The 19,687-nt window shown below is 46.4% G+C and overlaps 1 protein-coding gene across 2 annotated transcripts; it reads left to right on the top strand.

Moving 5' to 3' along the window:
* Positions 1-548: 548 nt before the first annotated feature.
* LOC129835684 (protein mono-ADP-ribosyltransferase PARP14) lies at positions 549-15,172 on the top strand. Of its 2 annotated transcripts, XM_055901415.1 has the most exons (9): positions 549-719; positions 1,060-1,086; positions 1,422-1,500; positions 10,405-10,526; positions 11,000-12,886; positions 13,146-13,382; positions 13,477-13,701; positions 14,884-14,949; positions 15,045-15,172. In XM_055901415.1, exons 2-9 carry the CDS (start codon positions 1,084-1,086, stop codon positions 15,069-15,071), a joined length of 2,646 nt encoding a protein of 881 aa, XP_055757390.1. In that variant the 5' UTR covers positions 549-719; positions 1,060-1,083; the 3' UTR covers positions 15,072-15,172. The 2 variants fall into 2 exon arrangements, with proteins under 2 accessions (XP_055757390.1, XP_055757389.1); XM_055901414.1 differs by lacking the exons at positions 549-719; positions 1,060-1,086; positions 1,422-1,500 and adding an exon at positions 6,963-7,504.
* Positions 15,173-19,687: the final 4,515 nt, after the last annotated feature.

The raw sequence follows: 19,687 nt of genomic DNA, 5'->3' as shown, positions 1-19,687 counted from the left end.
TGCAGCGGCGTTCCCTATCCAACCTGACAGAGCTTGAGAGGATCTGCAGAGAAGAATGGGATAACTCCCCAAATGCAGGTGTGCCAAGCTTGTAACTTCATACCCAAGAACACTTGAGGCTGTAATCGCTGCCAAAGGTCCTTCAACAAAGTACTGAGTAAAAGGTCTGAAATCTTATGTAAATGTGATATTTCCATTTTTTTTTCTCTAAAACTCTGTTTTTGCTTTGTCATTATGGAGAATGGTGTGTAGATTGATGAGGGGGGAAAAAACAATTTAATTCATTTTTGAATAAGGCTGTAACGTAAAGAAAATGTTGAAAAAGTCAAGGGGTCTGAATACTTTCCAAATGCACTGTATATCAGCTGTGTCTATGAACCCCTCCCGCTTCTGAACTGCCTGACACAGAGTGCACAGCACGGTCAGAGGTGAGGTGACTTGGTATGGTCAGCATGAAATATTATTAAAGAGATGCTTTCCATTGAAATAGAGATGTAGTCCCAGAGTTAATGATCCAAGGTCAGTTTTGTATTTCACCACTATGATGACTGCCATAGTGTCAGAATTAAAAAGACACCAGGCTTTATCATGCCATCTCTCTCTCCATCTGTCTGTAGGTATGTTTTGTTGTGTGAGAAGACGCCAACACCCTGTCCCGTTATCTCCACCTCACTGGGGGCCCAAGGCTGGTTAGGAGAAACCGCTAGAGACCCTATTATGTAATTGTGATAAACTGAGAGAATACAAAGTTTAGTAGCACAGTAAATCATGACTCATATGCTGTCTTCCATGCTCCTCTGTTCTTATATCTTTCCCTTCCTGTCTTTTGAGACTCTCTGGGACCTCCTATTTCTTCCTCACTGTTATTATAATGCACACCAGATGTGCATTGTTGTTCAGATTGAGCTTGTATTTATAATATTATAATACTTAATGCATGTATTATGTATTTATAACACTTGGATAATGTTATTCTCTACTATAATTGGTTCACATTCTCTACTGGTTGAAATGAAGTCTTTAATTTGATGAAATACTACACCTATCCTGTGTCCTCAGATCAGTGCAGATGAAGAAAATGAGATGGTGAGATGAACCTGTTTTAGAGTATTTACATGATGCATAGGACGTGTAGTGTACTGTTTTTCATTCTTGTCCTGTATGAATTACAAAATTAGCCTTTAACTATATTCTACTCAATCCATAGGATTCATTGATGATATTCAGAGTGTCTGAAGTCAGTACAACTAGCTATGATAGCTGAAGTTCATAGATAGCTAGCTAATATTGACATTATAATATTGATATGTACAGTCATGTGTGTAACAGTCATTTTCTGCTATTTCTATGGATTCATGTTTAACTAGTGGAAGCAATTAAAACCACTGTTCTTAACTAATATTTATGCTATGCTTTTTAAGGTCCATACACAGATTGGCATCCATAGGCATTGTAACGCTCGTCGTTGGAATGAGAAGAGGAGGACCAATGCGCAACGTGGTAAGTATCCATTTTAAATAAGAATACTTGAACAATGAACAAAAACAATAAACTGACAAGCGACCGAGACAGTTCCGGACCCCCCTCCACCATAGTCTTAGCCCGCTTAAGTGGCGTCTTAGGCGCGGCGACCCTCGCCGCCGACCTTGGACTGGGGACCCTAATAAAGGGCACCACTTGACTGAGGGGCAGCTCCGGACTGAGGGGCAGCTCCGGACTGAGGGGCAGCTCCGGACTGAGGGGCAGCTCCGGACTGAGGGGCAGCTCCGGACTGGAGGGCAGATCCGGACTGGAGGGCAGATCCGGACTGGAGGGCAGATCCGGACTGGAGGGAGACTCTGGCAGATCCGGACTGGAGGGAGACTCTGGCAGATCCGGACTGGAGGGAGACTCTGGCAGATCCGGACTGGAGGGAGACTCTGGCAGATCCGGACTGGAGGGAGACTCTGGCAGAATCGGACTAGAGGGAGACTGGCAGATCCGGACTGGAGGGAGACTCTGGCAGATCCGGACTGGAGGGAGACTCAGGCGGCTCCTGACTGACGGGCGGCTCAGGCGGCTCCTGACTGATGGGCGGCTCAGGCGGCTCAGGACAGACAGGCGGCTCAGGCAGCTCAGGACAGACGGGCCGCTCAGGCGGCTCAGGACAGACGGGCGGCTCAGGAAAGACGGGTGGCTCAGGCGGCGCTGGACAGGAGGGCGGCTCAGGCGGCGCTGGACAGGAGGGCGGCGCTGGACAGACGGGCGGCTCAGGAAAGACGGGCGGCTCTGGAGGATCCGGACTGGAGGGAGGCTCTGGAGCGTCCAGACTGGAAGGACACACAGGAGACTTGGTTCTTAGAACAGGCACAGTACTCACCAGGTTGGAGAGATCTACTGGAGGCCTGGTCCTTGGAGGAGGCACAGGATAGACCGGTCCGTGGAGGCACACTGGAGGTCTCGAACTAAGGACCTGCACAACCCGTCCTGGATAGATGTTGATTTTAGCCTGGCACTTGCGGGCGCAGGCACAGGACGCACTGGGCTGTGCAGACCAACAAGAGACACAGTGCGTAGGGCTGGTGCCATATAACACGGACCGAGGAGACGCACTGGAGACCAGATGCGCTGAGCAGGCTTCATCGCACCTGGCTCGATGCCCACTCTAGCCCGGCCAATACGAGGAGCGGCAATGTAACGTACCGGGCTAAGCACACGTACTGGAGACACCGTGCGCTTCTCCGCATAACACGGTGCCTGCCCGGACCACCTCTCTCCACGGTAAGCACGGGGAGTTGGCTCAGGTCTCCTACCTGACTTAGCCACACTCCCCGTGTCCCCCCCATACATTTTTGGGGCTGCCTCTCGGGCTTCCTTGCCAGCCGTGTTCCCTCGTAATGCCGGTTCCCTTTTCCTGCTGCCTCCGCTCTCCTGGCTGCCTCCACCTGTTCCCATGGGAAGCGATCCCTACCAGCCAGGATCTCCTCCCATGTGTAGGATCCCTTGCCATCTAGAATGTCCTCCCATGTCCATGAGTCCAGAACTCGCTGCTGCCCGCTACCACGCTGCTTGGTCCTTGGTTGGTGGGTGGTTCTGTAACGCTCGTCGTTTGAATGAGAAGAGGAGGACCAATGCGCAGCGTGGTAAGTATTCATTTTAATAAGAACACTTGAACAATGAACAAAAACAATAAACTGACAAACGACCGAGACATTTCCGTATGGTGAAACACAGACACAGAAAATAACCACCCACAAAACACAAAGGAAAACAGGCTACCTAAATATGGCTCCCAATCAGAGACAACGACTGACACCTGCCTCTGATTGGGAACCATACTAGGCCAAACACAGAAATAGACAACCTAGACATACAACATAGAATGCCCACCCACATCACACCCTGATCAAACAAAACATAGAAACATTCAAAGCAATCTATGGTCAGGGCGTGACAGGCATACAGGTATTTGTATCCTCCACTGCACAATAAGCAAGAAGATAGTTAGCTAGCTACTTACCTTCAGCTGCATTGCATGGAAAATATCATCAAGGCAAACATACAAAATTGTACATTCAATTTGCAGTAAATGCTTTAGCTATCTAGATCCTTTACATCCACTGTTTCACAAAACAACAGCCTGGTTTGCTGGTTTTCTCAGAAGTTCCTGAAACATTAAACAACACAAATTAAAATGTCATACTCATGTCACAACACCCATAAACTAGCTAGCTAGCTGGCTAATGTTAGATAGTCAGCTAGCTTACTAAATGGTAAAAAAAAAATATATATGCATCATCTTTTGTCTCTGTATTAACTAACATATTCCTATTAACTGTCATTTTTTTGCATGATTCACTATGGGGTTAAAATTACTTCCATTTGCTTCCATCCTAGTAATTTTGTCAGCCATCTTTGCTGAAGAAAGTCTCCAGCATTGGGTCGCAGAGCGTCAAATTTGTCATGGGAACTACTCAATATGATTGGTAAATGCCCAGTATTTGCAGCTGGTGATTTGCATAAAATTTGGAAATGCTGAACTTTTTCACCACCTCCCGCGCCATGTTCACGCAGCCCAACCGACCCCACCCACTCCCCTTCTCACCGCTTTCCTTCCATTGATAATGAATGGGAAGCTGTGTTTCACCTAGAGGTGCAACCCCTAGTGTACATGGGCCGTAAGCTTAGCCAGCAGTCAGGAACATGTGGTAAATTTGTCAGTTACCAGCATGCAGACATAACAGGCCTTTCACAATACTTAAAATACAATTGCGGGAAAACACAGGTTGGAAAGCAAATTCTAAAAGATGGCGCCGAAGAACATGGCTTTTACATGGTTTTACATTCTCCCAACCAATTGTGCTATTTTGTTATTTTTTTGCGTTTTGTGTACCTTATTTTTTAACTTCTTGTGTACATAATTGTTGCTGCTGACGGGCGTGCTCGCTGAAGTATTTTAGGGATCCTTTAAAAAAGATGAGGGGTGGTCGTTTGACCGCGGACCCATTACGGATGCAGGCAATGAGGCAGTGATCGCTGAGATCCTGGTTGAAGACAGCAGAGGTGTATTTAGAGGGCACGTTGGTCAGGATGATATCTATGAGGGTGCCCATGTTTACGAATTTAGGGTTGTACCTGATAGGTTCCTTGATAATATGTGTCAGATTGAGGGCATCTAGCTTATATTGGCCGGGGTGTTACGCATATCCTAGTTTAGGTCGCCTAACAGTACAAACTCTGAAGATAAATGGGGGGAAATGAATTCACATATGGTGTCCAGGGCACAGCTGAGGGCTGACGGTGGTCTATAACAAGCAACAACAATGAGAGACTTATTTTCTGGAAAGGTGGATTTTTAAAAGTGGAAGCTCGAACTGTTTGGGCTCAGACCTGGATAGCATGACAGAATTCTGCAGGCTATCTCTGCAGTAGATTTCAACTCCACCCCATTTGGCAGTTCTATCTTGGCGGAAAATTTTGAAGTTGGGGATGGAAATTTCAGAATTTTTGGTGGCCTTCCTAAGCCAGGATTCAGACACGGCTAGGACATCAGGGTTGGCGTAGTGTGCTAAAGCAGTGAATAAAACAAACTTAGGGAGGAGGCTTCTGATGTTAACCTTTTTGAAACCAAGGCATTTACAGTTTCAGAAGTCAACAAAAGATAGCGACTGGGGAATAGGAATGAAACTGCGAGCTACAGGGCTTGGGTTAACCTCTACATCATCAGAGGAGGAGTAGGATAACGGTACGGCAAAACGCTATAAGAACTGGTCATCTAGTGCGTTGGGGACAGAGAATAAAAGGAGCAGATTTCTGGGCATGGTAGAATAGTTTCAGAGCATAATGTACAGACAATGGTATGGTAGGATGTGAGTACAGTGGAGTAAAACCCTTGCGTTGAGTGACGATGAGAGAGGTTTTGTCTCTGGAGGCACCAGTTAAGCCAGGTGAGGTCTCCGCATGTGTGTGGGGTGAGACAAAAGAGCTATCTAAGGAATTTTGAGCGGGACTTAGGGCTCTACAGTGAAATAAAACAGTAAGAACTAGCCAAGACAGCAGTAGACAAGGCATTTTGACATTGGAGAGAGGCATAAAGCAAACACAGGTGTTGATCAGGAGAGCTAAGACAACAACGGGTAAATGGCGATGAATGGGCAGAGCAGGTTAGTTAGGTACATACAGGACCTGAGTTCAAGGCTGGGGCCGACAGGTAAACAAAATGAGGTACTGTGTTATTGAAACAGTCCAGGGGGCATCAGCTGAGTAGCCGAGTGATCATAGGGTCAAAAGAGCAGCAATAGATGAGTCAGGGTGTCGTTCGAAAGTCACTACTATGCTAAGCGAGCAGGGGACACAGCGTTCAGAAAAGCTAGCAGGCCGGGGCTGGTAGATCGTTCTTCGGCGACATCGTACCAGAATAGCCTGTGGAGACCCCCTCGGACGGTTACGTCAGTAGACCAGTCGTGATGGATCGGCGGGGCTCTGTGTCGGCAGTAAAAGGGTCCAGGCCAATTGGCAAAATAGGTATTGTATCTCAAGAATTGGCTGAAGGACCTCTTCGGCTAGCCGGGAGATGGGCCTAGCTCGAGGCTAGCTCCAGGCTAACTGGTGCTTGCTTCAGGACAGAGACTTTAGCCAGGAGTAGCCACTTGGATAGCAGCTAGCTAGCTGCGATGATCCAGTGTGAAGGTTCAGAGCTTGCGGTAGGAATCTGGAGATTTGGTCGAGAAAGCAGTCCGATATGCTCTGGGTTTATATCAAGCTGTGCAGACTGTCAGGAATTGACCGGGCTAAGGCTGGCTGATGTCCGAGTTAACGGTGATGACCGCTAGCAGTGGCTAACTGACTACTAGCTAGTAGCTAGTTAACTGGCTAGCTTCTGATGGGGGTTCCAGTTTGAAAGTGTAAAAAATAACAGATCCGTACCACATTGGGTGAGGCGGGTTGCAGCAGAGTATGTTCAGTCCGTAGATTGAGATTAAAAAGAGAAATTGAGTAAAAAATATAAAAAATATATATGAAATAAATACAAAGAAAACGATATATACATGGGACGGGACAAGACAAACAGACGTCTGACTGCTACGCTGTCACACCCTGACCTTAGTTATCTATGTTTTCTTTATTATTTTGGTCAGGTCAGGGTGTGACGAGGGTGGGATGAGGGTGGGTGTGCTTGTTTTTGTCTTGTCTAGGGTTTTTGTAGATCTAGGGTTTTTTGTAAGTCTAGGTAATTGTAGGTCTATGGTGATCTGAATTGGTTCCCAATCAGAGGCAACTGTTTATCGTTGTCTCTGATTGGGGATCCTATTTAGGTTGTCATTTTCCCTTTCGATTTGGTGGGTTCTTGTCTATGTGTAGTTGCCTGTCAGCACTCGTTTTATATAGCTTCACGTGCGTTTTGCTAGTTTGTTTTGTGTTCTTTCTTCATTAAAAGAAGCATGTTTGCATATTACGCTGTGCCTTGGTCTCCTCATTACAACGGATGTGGCATGTGGAGTATAACTGCAGTTCGAGTGGAGTACACTTCAGTTATTCCGCAATTACTGCGTCCAAAATACCTCAGTCGACTGTTAATGCACTTTTACTGCAGTTGCAATCTTTTTTTGTAAGGGACACTTTGAAAGGCGCTGAATTGACAAAGTGATCCGCTTGATCGCGTCCAAGGTCTATGGTCCCAAGTACAATACAAAAAAAATATATTCCATTTGCAAGAAGGGGTGGTCGCGCGCGTCATCTGTCAGGTGCGTAGGTCGACAAGTTCACAGCAGTTGTGCTGTTCGAATCAAACTGATTTGAGCGCTTGTACAGTAGCTATTATAAGAAAGCGATTAGGCTACTTTGGATTACAATATGGCAGTTTACAAATACCCCGTTTTCTTCGAGGTTCACAGTCTGGATCCAGCACAGAAAGACAAGATAGAAAAGTACTTTCAGGTTCGCCGTAAATCTGGTGGTGGAGACTGCGGACCGATACACAATGTTGGTGACAACGTTTACAAGATCTCATTTATTGACCGGACAGGTATAGAAATATTGAGTTTACTATTTGAACTGTACTTGAAACTAAAGGTGAAACGTAAAAAAGTATATTTACATGTTTTCCTGTCGATAATTGTGTAACAGTTTCACTTTCATATTTAAAGCTGGACTATGCAGAAATCGCTCCACCGTTTTTTTGTTAAAGTTCTAAAAGTTAGCCTAATTTCAGTTTGTGACAAAACAAACATGAATAGTGTAGAGAATCTTTGTAGCATCTAAACCACTGTGAAATATGTTTTCCACAAGCAAAAATATTTTATTTTCATCTGTTTGAAGCTGGTGCACAAAACTGAAAGTAAAAGAAGCAAAAACTACACGAAAGAATGAGACGCATAGAAATAGCACAAATAGAACAGATCAACCTCTTCTTAAACTTGCTTTCAAACGCAATGATAAATCTATAACTCACATTTCTATGTGAATTTGGTTGTGTCCCCCAAAACGTTACATATTGCCGTTTTAAATTAGGCTGCATGCTGTGCATGCACATAACACACCTGGCTCACTTCACCCTTGTCTCTGTGAGAACATAACTTATAGAATTTAAATGGTAGTTCACCCAAATTAAAAATGTACTTATTGATTTCCTTACCCAAGAAACAGGGTATGGACAAGGTACACTACATGACCAAAAGTATGTGGACAACTGTTCGTCAAACATCTCATTCCAAAACCAGGGGCATTAATATAGAGGTGCCTCCACTCTTCTGGGAAGGTTTTCCACCAGATGGTGGAACTTTGCTGTAGGGACTTTGTTCCATTCAGCCACAAAAGCATTAGTGAAGTCGACACCATTCTGTATACCTCTGGCCCTTCGTTGGATACTGTGTTAACTAACCTCCAGACGAGCTTCAATGCCATACAACTCTCCTTCCGTGGCCTCCAACTGCTCTTAAATGCAAGTAAAACTAAATGCATGCTCTTCAACCGATCGCTGCCTGCACCTGCCCGCCCGTCCAGCATCACTACTCTGGATGGTTCTGACTTAGAATATGTGGACAACTACAAATACCTAGCTGTCTGGTTAGACTGTAAACTCTCCTTCCAGACTCACATTAAGCAGCGCCAATCCAAAATTAAATCTAGAATCGGCTTCCTATTTCGCAACAAAGCCTCCTTCACTCATGCTGCCAAACATACCTTCGTAAAACTGACCATCCTACCGATCCTCGACTTCGCCGATGTCATTTACAAAATAGCCTCCAACACTCTACTCAACAAATTGGATGCAGTCTATCACAGTGCCATCCGTTTTGTCAACAAAGCCCCATATACTACCCACCACTGCGACCTGTATGATCTCATTGGCTGGCCCTCGCTTCATACTCAACGCCAAACCCACTGGCTCCAGATAATCTACAAATCTCTGCTAGGTAAAGCCCTGCCTTATCTCAGCTCACTGGTAACCATAGCAGCACCCACTCGTAGCACGAGCTCCAGCAGGTATATCTCACTGGTCACCCCCAGTGAGATAATTCTTCCTTTGGCCGCCTCTCCTTCCAGTTCTCTTCTGCCAATGACTGGAACGAACTGCAAAAATCTCTGAAGCTGGAGACTCTTACCTCCCTCACTAGCTTTAAGCACCAGCTGTCAGAGCAGCTCACAGATCACTGCACCTGTACATAGCTCATCTGTAAATAGCCCATCCAATCTACCTCATCCTCATACTGTATTTATTGATTTATCTTGCTCCTTTGCACCCCAGTATCTCCACTTGCACATTCATCTTCTCCACATCTACCATTCCAGTGTTTAATTACTCTATTCTAATTACTTTTCCTCCATGGCCTATTTATTGCCTTACCTCTCTTATCCTACCTCATTTGCACATGCTGTATACAGTATATAATTCATTTTCCATGGGTCTATTGGAAATAATAATAGGATGTGTTGTCAAAACAAATGAATGCATTCAAAAGTGAAAAAAAGATTATTCATTAAAGGGTAAATTCTTTTCACCCTTTGAACATTTTGAGATTTTGGGGCTTCGTCAAGCAACTAGTTACCAACAAAAAAAACTATTTACTATGATGTCTGTGTTATTGTGGAGCCATGAAAAAATTATCTATTTGGAATAATAATAATGTGCAGCCAAACTGAAAATGTTGACTCTGTAGTGCACTTTGTGATAAATTTAGATTCCAGTCAGTGTCTCTGTACCAAGTTGAGTCTCATCTTTCAGATTCAATTGGAATTGAGTTGATAGCCTAGCATTACAATGTTAGAGCCAAAAGTCTGATGGCACCGTTTCCCATATCGCCGGCCGTTCTTACTGTAGGTTGTACCCGTAAATCAAATTAGCTCAAACGCTAATTTCTCAGCCCGTTGAGTATCACAGACACACTTTTTTAATATGAATAATAGAACAATGTTCATGTTGCTATGGATGAAATGTATCAAAATAACTGTTCAAAACGTGAAAAACATACAAAAGCGTATATTTTTGAACATCAAATTTAACTATAAATGTGTGGGGGAAAAAATGTTATACTTATTTTGGGGAAATAAAACAATTTCCTTGAATTACAAAAGTTTAATGAAATATGTTACTGCTTGACAGTGTCTCTTTACAGTGATTACACATTTGTGGTAAAAAAAAATGACCGCATTTGGCGCTTTTAAGATAAAGATATGTTGGCACTTTTAAGGTTGTTATTTCTATTATCACTACTACTACTATAATAACAATAACTTATTATGATGCTGTAACTCTATATTAATTTACTCCTCTAGCCTATTTATCATTTAACTCCTCAAGTCCCGGAGTGAATTCAAAAGGCTTAATGAATACAGTTACCAAATATTATTATTATTATTGTTGCTGTTATTGTTTTTACTACTACATGACAACAACAACTCATTATGACTGTGTAACTCTTCCAGTCCAGGAGAGGGTACTTCAGAAACCTAATCATGTGTTGGAGATGCCTGGAGGACCTCTCTCCCTCACTCTGAGAGACAGCCTGGAGACTCCACACACAACAATCTCCACAGTCAGCAGTCAGGTGAGGCCAGACTATACAGTACATCTGCACCTATATAGTGCATGCTTAGTCACATAACTTGTTAGATAAAACATTTATCTTACATTATATGAGGTCAAAACACACATTGTAATTGCATCCCAGTAAACACATATTGTGGATCTGTCTGTCAGGTAATGACTTTATTATCCCTTCAAATGAGGTCAAAATAGTCTGCATTGATTTTATTGCATGTTTGATTGATGTGATGTTATGATGAGTAAAAAATTAATTTACAATATGACAAATGACAAGAACATACATTTTAGCCAAACGAATCTGTACTAAACTAAATGGACAATACCAAACCAGTTGCTAGATTTATCAGATAATCCAGACACAGCTGTACAGTCAACCTACAATAATAAATGAATAATAAACGTAGATAGAGACAGACATAATAATAATTAAGAGTGGAATTGCCCAGGACTTACACCTTTTTTCTCTGACTCTAGAGTCACAAGTCCCTCCCATTCCATCCCTCCCTCCCTGTCCAGACATCGCCACCTGGTGGCCTAGAGCATGAACTCCATCTAGACTCCTACCTCCTGAGATACCTGAAGGAGAGCCCTGGGGCTGGAAGAGACCTGCAGCAGCAGCTGTCCTCTCTGAGCTGCTCTGTCCACCTCTACCCAGAGGAAGGGAGGGCAGTGGTCAGAGGCTCAGGCCAAGCTGGGTCATGTGGAGATGGGGTGGGACCATGGAAGGCACAGGTAGAGAGACTGTTCAAACAGCTCCAGGAGCGGTACAAATGCCACTATGAGGTAGATCCACGTAAGCGTCAGTCTCTGCTGCAAAGAAGTACCCTGGGTTTGGAGGATGTGAAGGTTTACTGCGAGGCAGGGGAAGGGTTTGCGGTGGTGGTTGGGGAGGGGCCCGAGGTCCAGGCCAAGCTGAAGGAGCTTGAGGCCTTCCAGTCTCAGGGTCTGAGCTCCTGGAAGCAGGAGAAGACCAGCACCACCTGTCAACTTGGACAGTCCAAGCTCCGTCTTCTAGGGAAAGTGATAGAGAAGGATCTAGGTGAGGTTGTTCCAGGGGTGAAGGTGACACGCGGTGACTCCGGCCAGCTGGAGCTGATGGGTTCAGCAAGTGAAGTCTGGACAGCCAGAAAGTTGGTTACAGATAAGATCTCTCTGGTGCTGGAGCGGGTGGTGCCTGAGGTGTCCCTCCACCTCCTGTCCTTCCTGAGAGAGCAGTATGGGAGGCCTCGGAACCTGAGCAGTCTGCTGGGGTTGGGACACCATGTGGAGGTAGAGCTGGGGGATACAGAGCTCCGTCTGTTCTCCCTCTCCTCTGGGAAACTGGACCAAGCTGAGAAGGATCTCCTAGTGGAGTTTGGGGAGGAGAAGATTGACATGCCCAACGGTGCTCTCTCGGCTGAACTGAAGTCCAAACTTGAGACAAAGGTGAAGGAGATGAACCAGAGCAGATGCCAGGTGGTAGCCAGGTTTGGTCCTGGGTGTAGAGTGCAGCTGCTTGGCCACCTGAAGCAGGTTCAGGAGCTGAGGGAGGAAATTGGGGCCTTTTTGAAAGACCAGTCCAGTGTAAGAGTTGTGGGACGTCCTCAACAGAACCATGGTGGCGCAGTCGGTGAAGCAGGCGCCGGACCAAGACCTAACGAGACGGTCGCAGCCACCAGCTATCACCTCCACGGGGGGCTGCATGTAGTTGTTTGTCAGGGTGACATCACCAAGGAACGGGCAGACGCACTGGTGAACGCAGCCAATGAGTATCTGGATCACGCTGGGGGCGTGGCTGCAGCTCTGAGCCGGGCAGGGGGGCCTGAGGTACAGCAGGCCAGCAGGGATCTGGTTAGGCAGATAGGGAGAGTGCCCACAGGTACAGTGGTAGAGACCACAGGAGGGAATCTGCCTTGTAAGATGTTGCTGCATGCAGTGAGACCAGTAGGGGGCAGCGTAGGTGGGAATGAGCGCTCTCTGCTGGAGAAGACAGTAAAGGCAGCCCTGGATCTGGCAGAGTCCATGGAACTCCAGACCTTGGCCATGCCCTGCATCAGCTCGGGGATATTCGGTGTTCCTCTGAAGGTGTGTTCTGAGGCCATAGTCTCTGCAGTGAGGGACTTTGGGAGGGAACAGCGCATCCTTACCAAGGTCACTCTGATTGATGTGAGTGGAGAGGCAGTGAGAGCCATGCAGGAGGCCTGTGATAGGCTGTTACAGGGGAAGAGGGAGTTTCCTGGGTGGGAGGGAGTGTCCAGCACCACCACTACCACTACACATGCTCCTCAGAGAGACACCACTGCTGCGTCCGCCAGGGGACCAGTGGCTCCAGAGGTCTGTGTCCAGGTGGAGGTCATCCATGGAACCATAGAGAAGCAGCAGGTGAGAGAGAGACACACTGACATGGCCACAGCCTTTATTTAACAACATTCTGGGAATTATGTTGACTTCAAACTGACCTAATGTTCCCTTTCTCTTTTACACTTTCTTTTCCTTTTTCTCCTCCCCTTTTACTTTATTTATTTGTATTTCCCCCCCGTCTGTCTGTCTGTCTGTCTGTCTGTCCCTCTGTCTTTCTGTCTGTCTGTCTGTCTGTCTGTCCCTCTGTCTTTTCTATCTGTCTGTGTCTGTCTCTCTGAAGGTGGATGCCCTGGTGTCCCCCATGGTTGGTAGTGACCCTCTCTCCTCCCGTATTGGTAATGTCTTGTCGGAGGCAGCTGGACCGGCGCTGATGACAGTGTTTCTGAGGAAATCAGGGGGACGGACTGCACCTGGTGACAACATTCTGGTGGAGGGACTGTCTGGTCTCAGCTCTGGCCGTGTCTTCTTCCTCAGCTGTGCACACTGGGACAACAACCCCCAAGGACCAGCTGTACAGGTGTGTCCCCTTGTGTGTGTGTATATCTGTATGTGTGTGTTTGTGTTATGACCTTTGAACCTCCATTAACCCTTGACCTCTGGTCCTCTCTCAGGCTCTGAGGCAAGGTGTGAGGAAAATTCTGACCTCTTGTGAGAACCGGGGCTTCTGTTCCATTGCGTTACCTGTAGTTGGAACTGGTGAGGTTCTCCAGTTCCCTCACAATGTGGCAACGCAGGTTCTGCTAGAAGAGGTCCGTAGGTATGAACAGAACCGAGCGAGCAGAACCCCCTTCCTTGTCCGCATTGTCGTCCATCCCAATGACAGAGATTCTACCAAGGTGAGCAGAGACTTTTAAAGGTCTCAAAGAATTAACTTCTCTAGGGTACGTGAGACGGTAGCGTCCCACCTCTTCAACAGCCAGTGAAACTGCAGGGCGCCAAATTCAAATACAGAATACTCATTATAAAAATTCAGAAAGAAAACAAATTTTACATAGGTTTAAAGATGAACTTCTTGTGAATCCAACCACGGTGTCAGATTTAAAAAATGCGAAAGCATAACTTACGATTATTTGAGAACATAGCCCAGCAGACAAATCATTACAAACAGTAACCAGCCAAGTAGAAGAGTTACACAAGTCAGAAATAGAGATAAAATGAATCCCTTACCTTTGATGATCTTCAAATGGTTGCACTCAGCAGACATTCATTTACTCAACAAATGTTCCTTTTGTTCGATTGTCTCTTTATATCCAAAAACCTCAGTTTTGTTCGCACGTTTTCTTCAGTAATCTACAGGCTCAAACGCAGTCAAAACAGGCAGACAAAAAATCCAAATTGTATCCATAAAGTTCATAGAAACATGTCAAACGATGTTTATATTCAATCCTCAGATTGTTTTTAGCCTAAATAATCGATAATATTTCAACAGGACAATAACGTCGTAAATATAAAAGGTAAACAAGAAAGGTACTCTCTCGGTCGTGCGCATGAAAGAGCTCTGTGACACTTTAGGGTCCACTCATTCCGACTGCTCTTACTTCCTAATTTTTCAGAATACAAGCCTGAAACAATTTCTAAAGACTGTTGACATCTAGTGGAAGGCATAGGATCTGCAATTTGAGTCCTAAGTCAATGGATACTGTAATGGCATTGAATAGAAAACCAAAAAAATAAAAACTTCCTGAATGGATTTTTCTCAGGTGTTCGCCTGCCAAATCAGTTCTGTTATACTCACAGACACTATTTTAACAGTTTTGGAAACTTTAGAGTGTTTTCCATCCAAATCTACCAGTTATAGATTTTTTTCTTCTGGGCCCAAGTAGCAGGCAGTTTAATTTGGGCATGCTTTTCATCCAAAATTCAGAATGCTGCCCCCTACCCTAGAGAAGTTAAACAAAATGTCCATTAACTTCAATATGTTTAAGCGAATCACATTGCAGATTATCTGAAGTCGTAATATAATACTGTGTAATACATCCACAATGACAGATTTTTTAATAATAACAATTACATTGCAGCTTTTCAAACTACCCAGAATGCTTTGCATCTCAGAGGGTTCATATATGGCGCTCGACCAGAGCAAGGTGAGTTACAACACTTCACCCCCACCTTTAAATCAAATACATTATTAGTATATGATTGATTTATTTCAAGTTCTAATTATGAACCCTCCCTATAGACATCAGGATTGTGCTGCTTGGTATAACCGGAGGAGGTAAAAGCAGTGCTGGAAACACCATCTTCGGACAAGATGATGTGTTCCTCTCAGACAGTTCCTCCACCTCCTCAACACAAATATGTAAAGCTCATAACAAGAACATCGAAGGCAGAAACATCACCCTGATTGACACACCTGGATTCTTTGACACTGACATCCCTGAAGAAGAGCTGAAACCTAAAATAGTTAAATGTATAACAGAGTGTGCTCCAGGACCACATGCCTTTCTCATCGTACTGAAAGTGGAACGGTACACAGTCCACAAGAATGACGCTATAGCGAAAATCGAGACATATTTTTCACCAGAGGCCTTCAAATATGCCACAGTCCTCTTCACTCATGGTGACCAGCATAATTTTGAACTGAACAAGCTTGTGGAGAAATGTGGAGGCCGCTGTCACTCAACACCATAGAGAAGATGGTGAGAGATAACGGAGGAGGGTTCTACACCAACGAGATGCTCCAAGAGGCAGAGAGATTAATACACGCAGAGATAAAGAGTCTTAGGAAGGAGTCAACGGGCCAGATGTCAGAGAAAGAGATGGGAAAACAGGCTAAAGAAATAGTGAGGAAGAAACTCCTGATCAAACTCTCAGGGACACTAACAGGTGTTGGTAGGCATAGCTGCAGGACTTGTCTTTGGGACGTCCACAACAACAGGAGCAGTTAGAGGAGGGTCAGTCGGAGTTACTGCAGCAGAGGAGGCAGAGACAGTACTGAAGGCTTTAAACTAAGGTTCTGAATGTGCAAGAAGAAAACAGTAACAGATTAACCTGGAATCATTGGATAAAATGATGGAAATGTATGATTCAACATCTGACAGACTATGTAGACACCAGTCAGTTAAATTCAACTGTGGAATAGCTTTTTGTTCCATTTCTTTTTCTTTCTCTTTTGTTAAAAGCAGATGACAGGGTTATGGTTAAACTGAATGAATATTAAAATATTAAATTTGAATATTTTTTTAATGTTTAATGTACAAATAGAATAATTGAAATCATAATTTGAACCTGTGTTTAATGATTTGAAACTGTATTGAATAAATATGTCATTCAGTTCAAAATGTCAATTAATTGAACATTCAAGTTCAATATTTATATTTTCAGTTTCAATCTGGTAATTATTGCATTCATTGTGTATCAAGTTTACAAACCATCATTTCAATTTAATCAAAGTTTAATATATTCAACTTCACAGATGCGTTTAGATTCCATTTTCAAGTTCAGTTCTCTAAATCAGTGCCGTTTTTAGAATGGCAATCTTGGTAGGGCAAACAAACCAACAAATGTTTAGATGCATGTCAGCAAAGCCACTACACAACACCACACTAAACAATACATTCATAGCACTATAAAGGTGCCCACAAACTGTTGAGGGGTACATAAAGCTGTCCCAACTACAGAGCTTTCTTTTCAGCACCACGGAGTGAATGTAACGGTCCTGACCTGTTTTATGTTGTTTTTGTATGTGTTTAGGTCAGGGCATGTGTTTTGGGTGGGCAGTCTATGTTATCTGTTTCTATGTTGGTTTTGGTTGCCTGGTATGGCTCTTAATTAGAGGCAGGTGTTTTGCGTTCTCCTCTAATTAAGAGTCATATTTAGGTAGGGTGTTCTCACTGTTTGTTTGTGGGTGATTGTCTTCCGTGTCTGTGTCGATGTTACACCATACGGGAATGTTTTGGTTTGTTCGTGCGTTTATGTAGTCTGTTCCTGTGTCAGCGTGCTTCGTGTATTTGTAAGTTCGTTTGTTCAGGTCTGTCTACATCGTTTTGTTATTTTGTTAGTTATATCAAGTATAGTTCGTTTTCGTCTTTGTCTGTTTTGTTTATTTAATAAATCATCATGTATTCACAACCCGCTGCGCCTTGGCTCGATCACTACTCCACCTCTTCTTATGAAGAGAGAGAGGAACGCCGTTACAGAATCACCCACCACGCTAGAGCCAAGCAGCGGAGTAATTGGAGTAAGGGACAGGAAAATAAGGACTCCTGGACTTGGAAGCAGATATTGAATGGAGAAGGTCCCTGGGCTAAGGCAGGAGAGAATCGCCGCTCTCAGGAAGAGAGGGAGGCAGCTAAAGCCCAGGAGCGGTGGTTTGAGGAGGCAGCAAGGAGACGTGGCTGGAAGCCCGAAAAGCCATGGGAACAGCTGGAGGCACTGAGGAGAGCAGAGGCTACCGGAGAGAGGAACCGGAGCTATGAGGGAACGCGCCTGGCACGGAAGCCCAAAAAGCCCGTAAGTAATTCCCAAAAATTTCTTGGGGGGGGGCTAGGAGGTAGTGGGCCAAGGGCAGGTAGGAGACCTGCGCCCACTTCCCAGGCTTACCGTGGAGAGCGGGAGTACGGGCAGGCGCCGTGTTACGCAGTAGAGCGCACGGTGTCTCCTGTACGAGTGCATAGCCCAGTGCGGGTTATAGGGCTAGATTGGGTATTGAGCCAGGTGTCATGAGGTCGGCTCAACGCGTCTGGTCTCCAGTGCGTCTCCTCGGGCCGGCATACATGGCACCGGCCTTACGCATGGTTTCCCCGGTTCGCCTACATAGGCCGGTGCGGGTTATTCCACCTCCCCGCACTGGTCGGGCGACCGGGAGCATTCAACCAGGTAAGGTTGGGCAGGCTCAATGCTCAAGAGTGCCAGTACGCCTCCACTGTCCGGTATTTCCGGTGCCACCTCCCCGCCCCAGCCTAGTACCTACAGTGCCTACACTACGCACTAGGCTACCAGTGCGTCTCCTGAGCCCAGTTCCTCTTCCACGCACTCTCTCTGTAGTGCGTGTATCCAGTTCGGTGCCTCCAGTTCCGGCACCACGCACTAAGCCTCCTGTGCGTCTCCAGAGCCCTGAACACACTGTATCTTCTCCCCCTACTAATCCTGATGTGCTTGTCCTCAGCCCGGTGTCACCAGTGCCGGTACCTCGCATCAGGGATAGAGTAGGCTTTGAGAGTACAGTGTGCCCTGTCCCTGCTCCCCGCACTAGTAGGAAGGTGCTTATCCTTAGCACGGTGCCTCCAGTTCCGGCACCACGCACCAGGTCTACAGTGCGCCGTATCCGGCCAGAGCCATCCGTCTCCCCAGCGCCATCTGAGCCATCCGTCTCCCCAGCGCCATCTGAGCCATCCGTCTCCCCAGCGCCATCTGAGCCATCCGTCTCCTCAGCGCCATCTGAGCCATCCGTCTCCCCAGCGCCGTCTGAGTCATCCGTCTGCCATGAGCCTGAAAAGCCGCCCGTCTGCCATGAGCCTGCAAAGCCGCCCGTCTGCCATGAGCCTACAGAGCCGTCCGCCAGACAGGAGCCGCTAGAGCCGTCCGCCAGACAGGAGCCGCTAGAGCCGTCCGCCAGACAGGATCCGCCAGAGCCGCCAGCCAGACAGGATCTGCCAGAGTCGCCAACCAGACAGGATCTGCCAGAGCCGCCAACCAGACAGGATCTGCCAGAGCCGCCAACCAGACAGGATCTGCCAGAGCCGCCAACCAGACAGGATCTGCCAGAGCCGCCAGCGAGCCATGAGCAGCCAGAGCCGTCAGCCTGCCATGAGCGTCGAGAGCCGTCAGCCTGCCATGAGCGTCGAGAGCCGTCAGCCTGCCATGAGCGTCGAGAGCCGTCAGCCTGCCATGAGCGTCGAGAGCCGTCAGCCTGCCATGAGCGTCGAGAGCCGTCAGCCTGCCATGAGCGTCGAGAGCCGTCAGCCTGCCATGAGCGTCGAGAGCCGTCAGCCTGCCATGAGCGTCGAGAGCCGTCAGCCTGCATAGACCTGCCAGAGTCCCACAGCCGGGATCTGCCAGAGTATATCAGCCGGGACCTGCCCCTTGTCCCGGTGCTGCCCCTTGTCCCGGTGCTGCCCCTTGTCCCGGTGCTGCCCCTTGTCCCGGTGCTGCCCCTTGTCCCGGTGCTGCCCCTTGTCCCGGTGCTGCCCCTTGTCCCGGTGCTGCCCCTTGTCCCGGTGCTGCCCCTTGTCCCGGTGCTGCCCCTTCTCCTGGTGCTGGCCGTTTATTTAGGGGATGTGAGTTTTAGGGTGGTCATTGGGAGGGGAAGACAGAAACGGGGAGTGACTATGGTGGTGTGGGGACAGCGTCCAGAGCCGGAGCCACCACCGTCGTCAACTGCCCACCCAGACCCTCCCCTGGACTTTGTGCTGGTGCGCCCGGAGTTCGCACCTTGAGGGGGGGGTTCTGTAACGGTCCTGACCTGTTTTATGTTGTTTTTGTATGTGTTTAGGTCAGGGCATGTGTTTTGGGTGGGCAGTCTATGTTATCTGTTTCTATGTTGGTTTTGGTTGCCTGGTATGGCTCTTAATTAGAGGCAGGTGTTTTGCGTTCTCCTCTAATTAAGAGTCATATTTAGGTAGGGTGTTCTCACTGTTTGTTTGTGGGTGATTGTCTTCCGTGTCTGTGTCGATGTTACACCATACGGGAATGTTTCGGTTTGTTCGTGCGTTTATGTAGTCTGTTCCTGTGTCAGCGTGCTTCGTGTATTTGTAAGTTCGTTTGTTCAGGTCTGTCTACATCGTTTTGTTATTTTGTTAGTTATATCAAGTATAGTTCGTTTTCGTCTTTGTCTGTTTTGTTTATTTAATAAATCATCATGTATTCACAACCCGCTGCGCC

The sequence above is a fragment of the Salvelinus fontinalis genome, chromosome 36 (genome assembly GCF_029448725.1).
Source record: "Salvelinus fontinalis isolate EN_2023a chromosome 36, ASM2944872v1, whole genome shotgun sequence".
NCBI lineage: Eukaryota > Metazoa > Chordata > Actinopteri > Salmoniformes > Salmonidae > Salvelinus > Salvelinus fontinalis.
The sequence above is the reverse complement of the archived record's forward strand: the minus strand, read 5'-3'. Positions and strand labels throughout refer to the sequence as shown.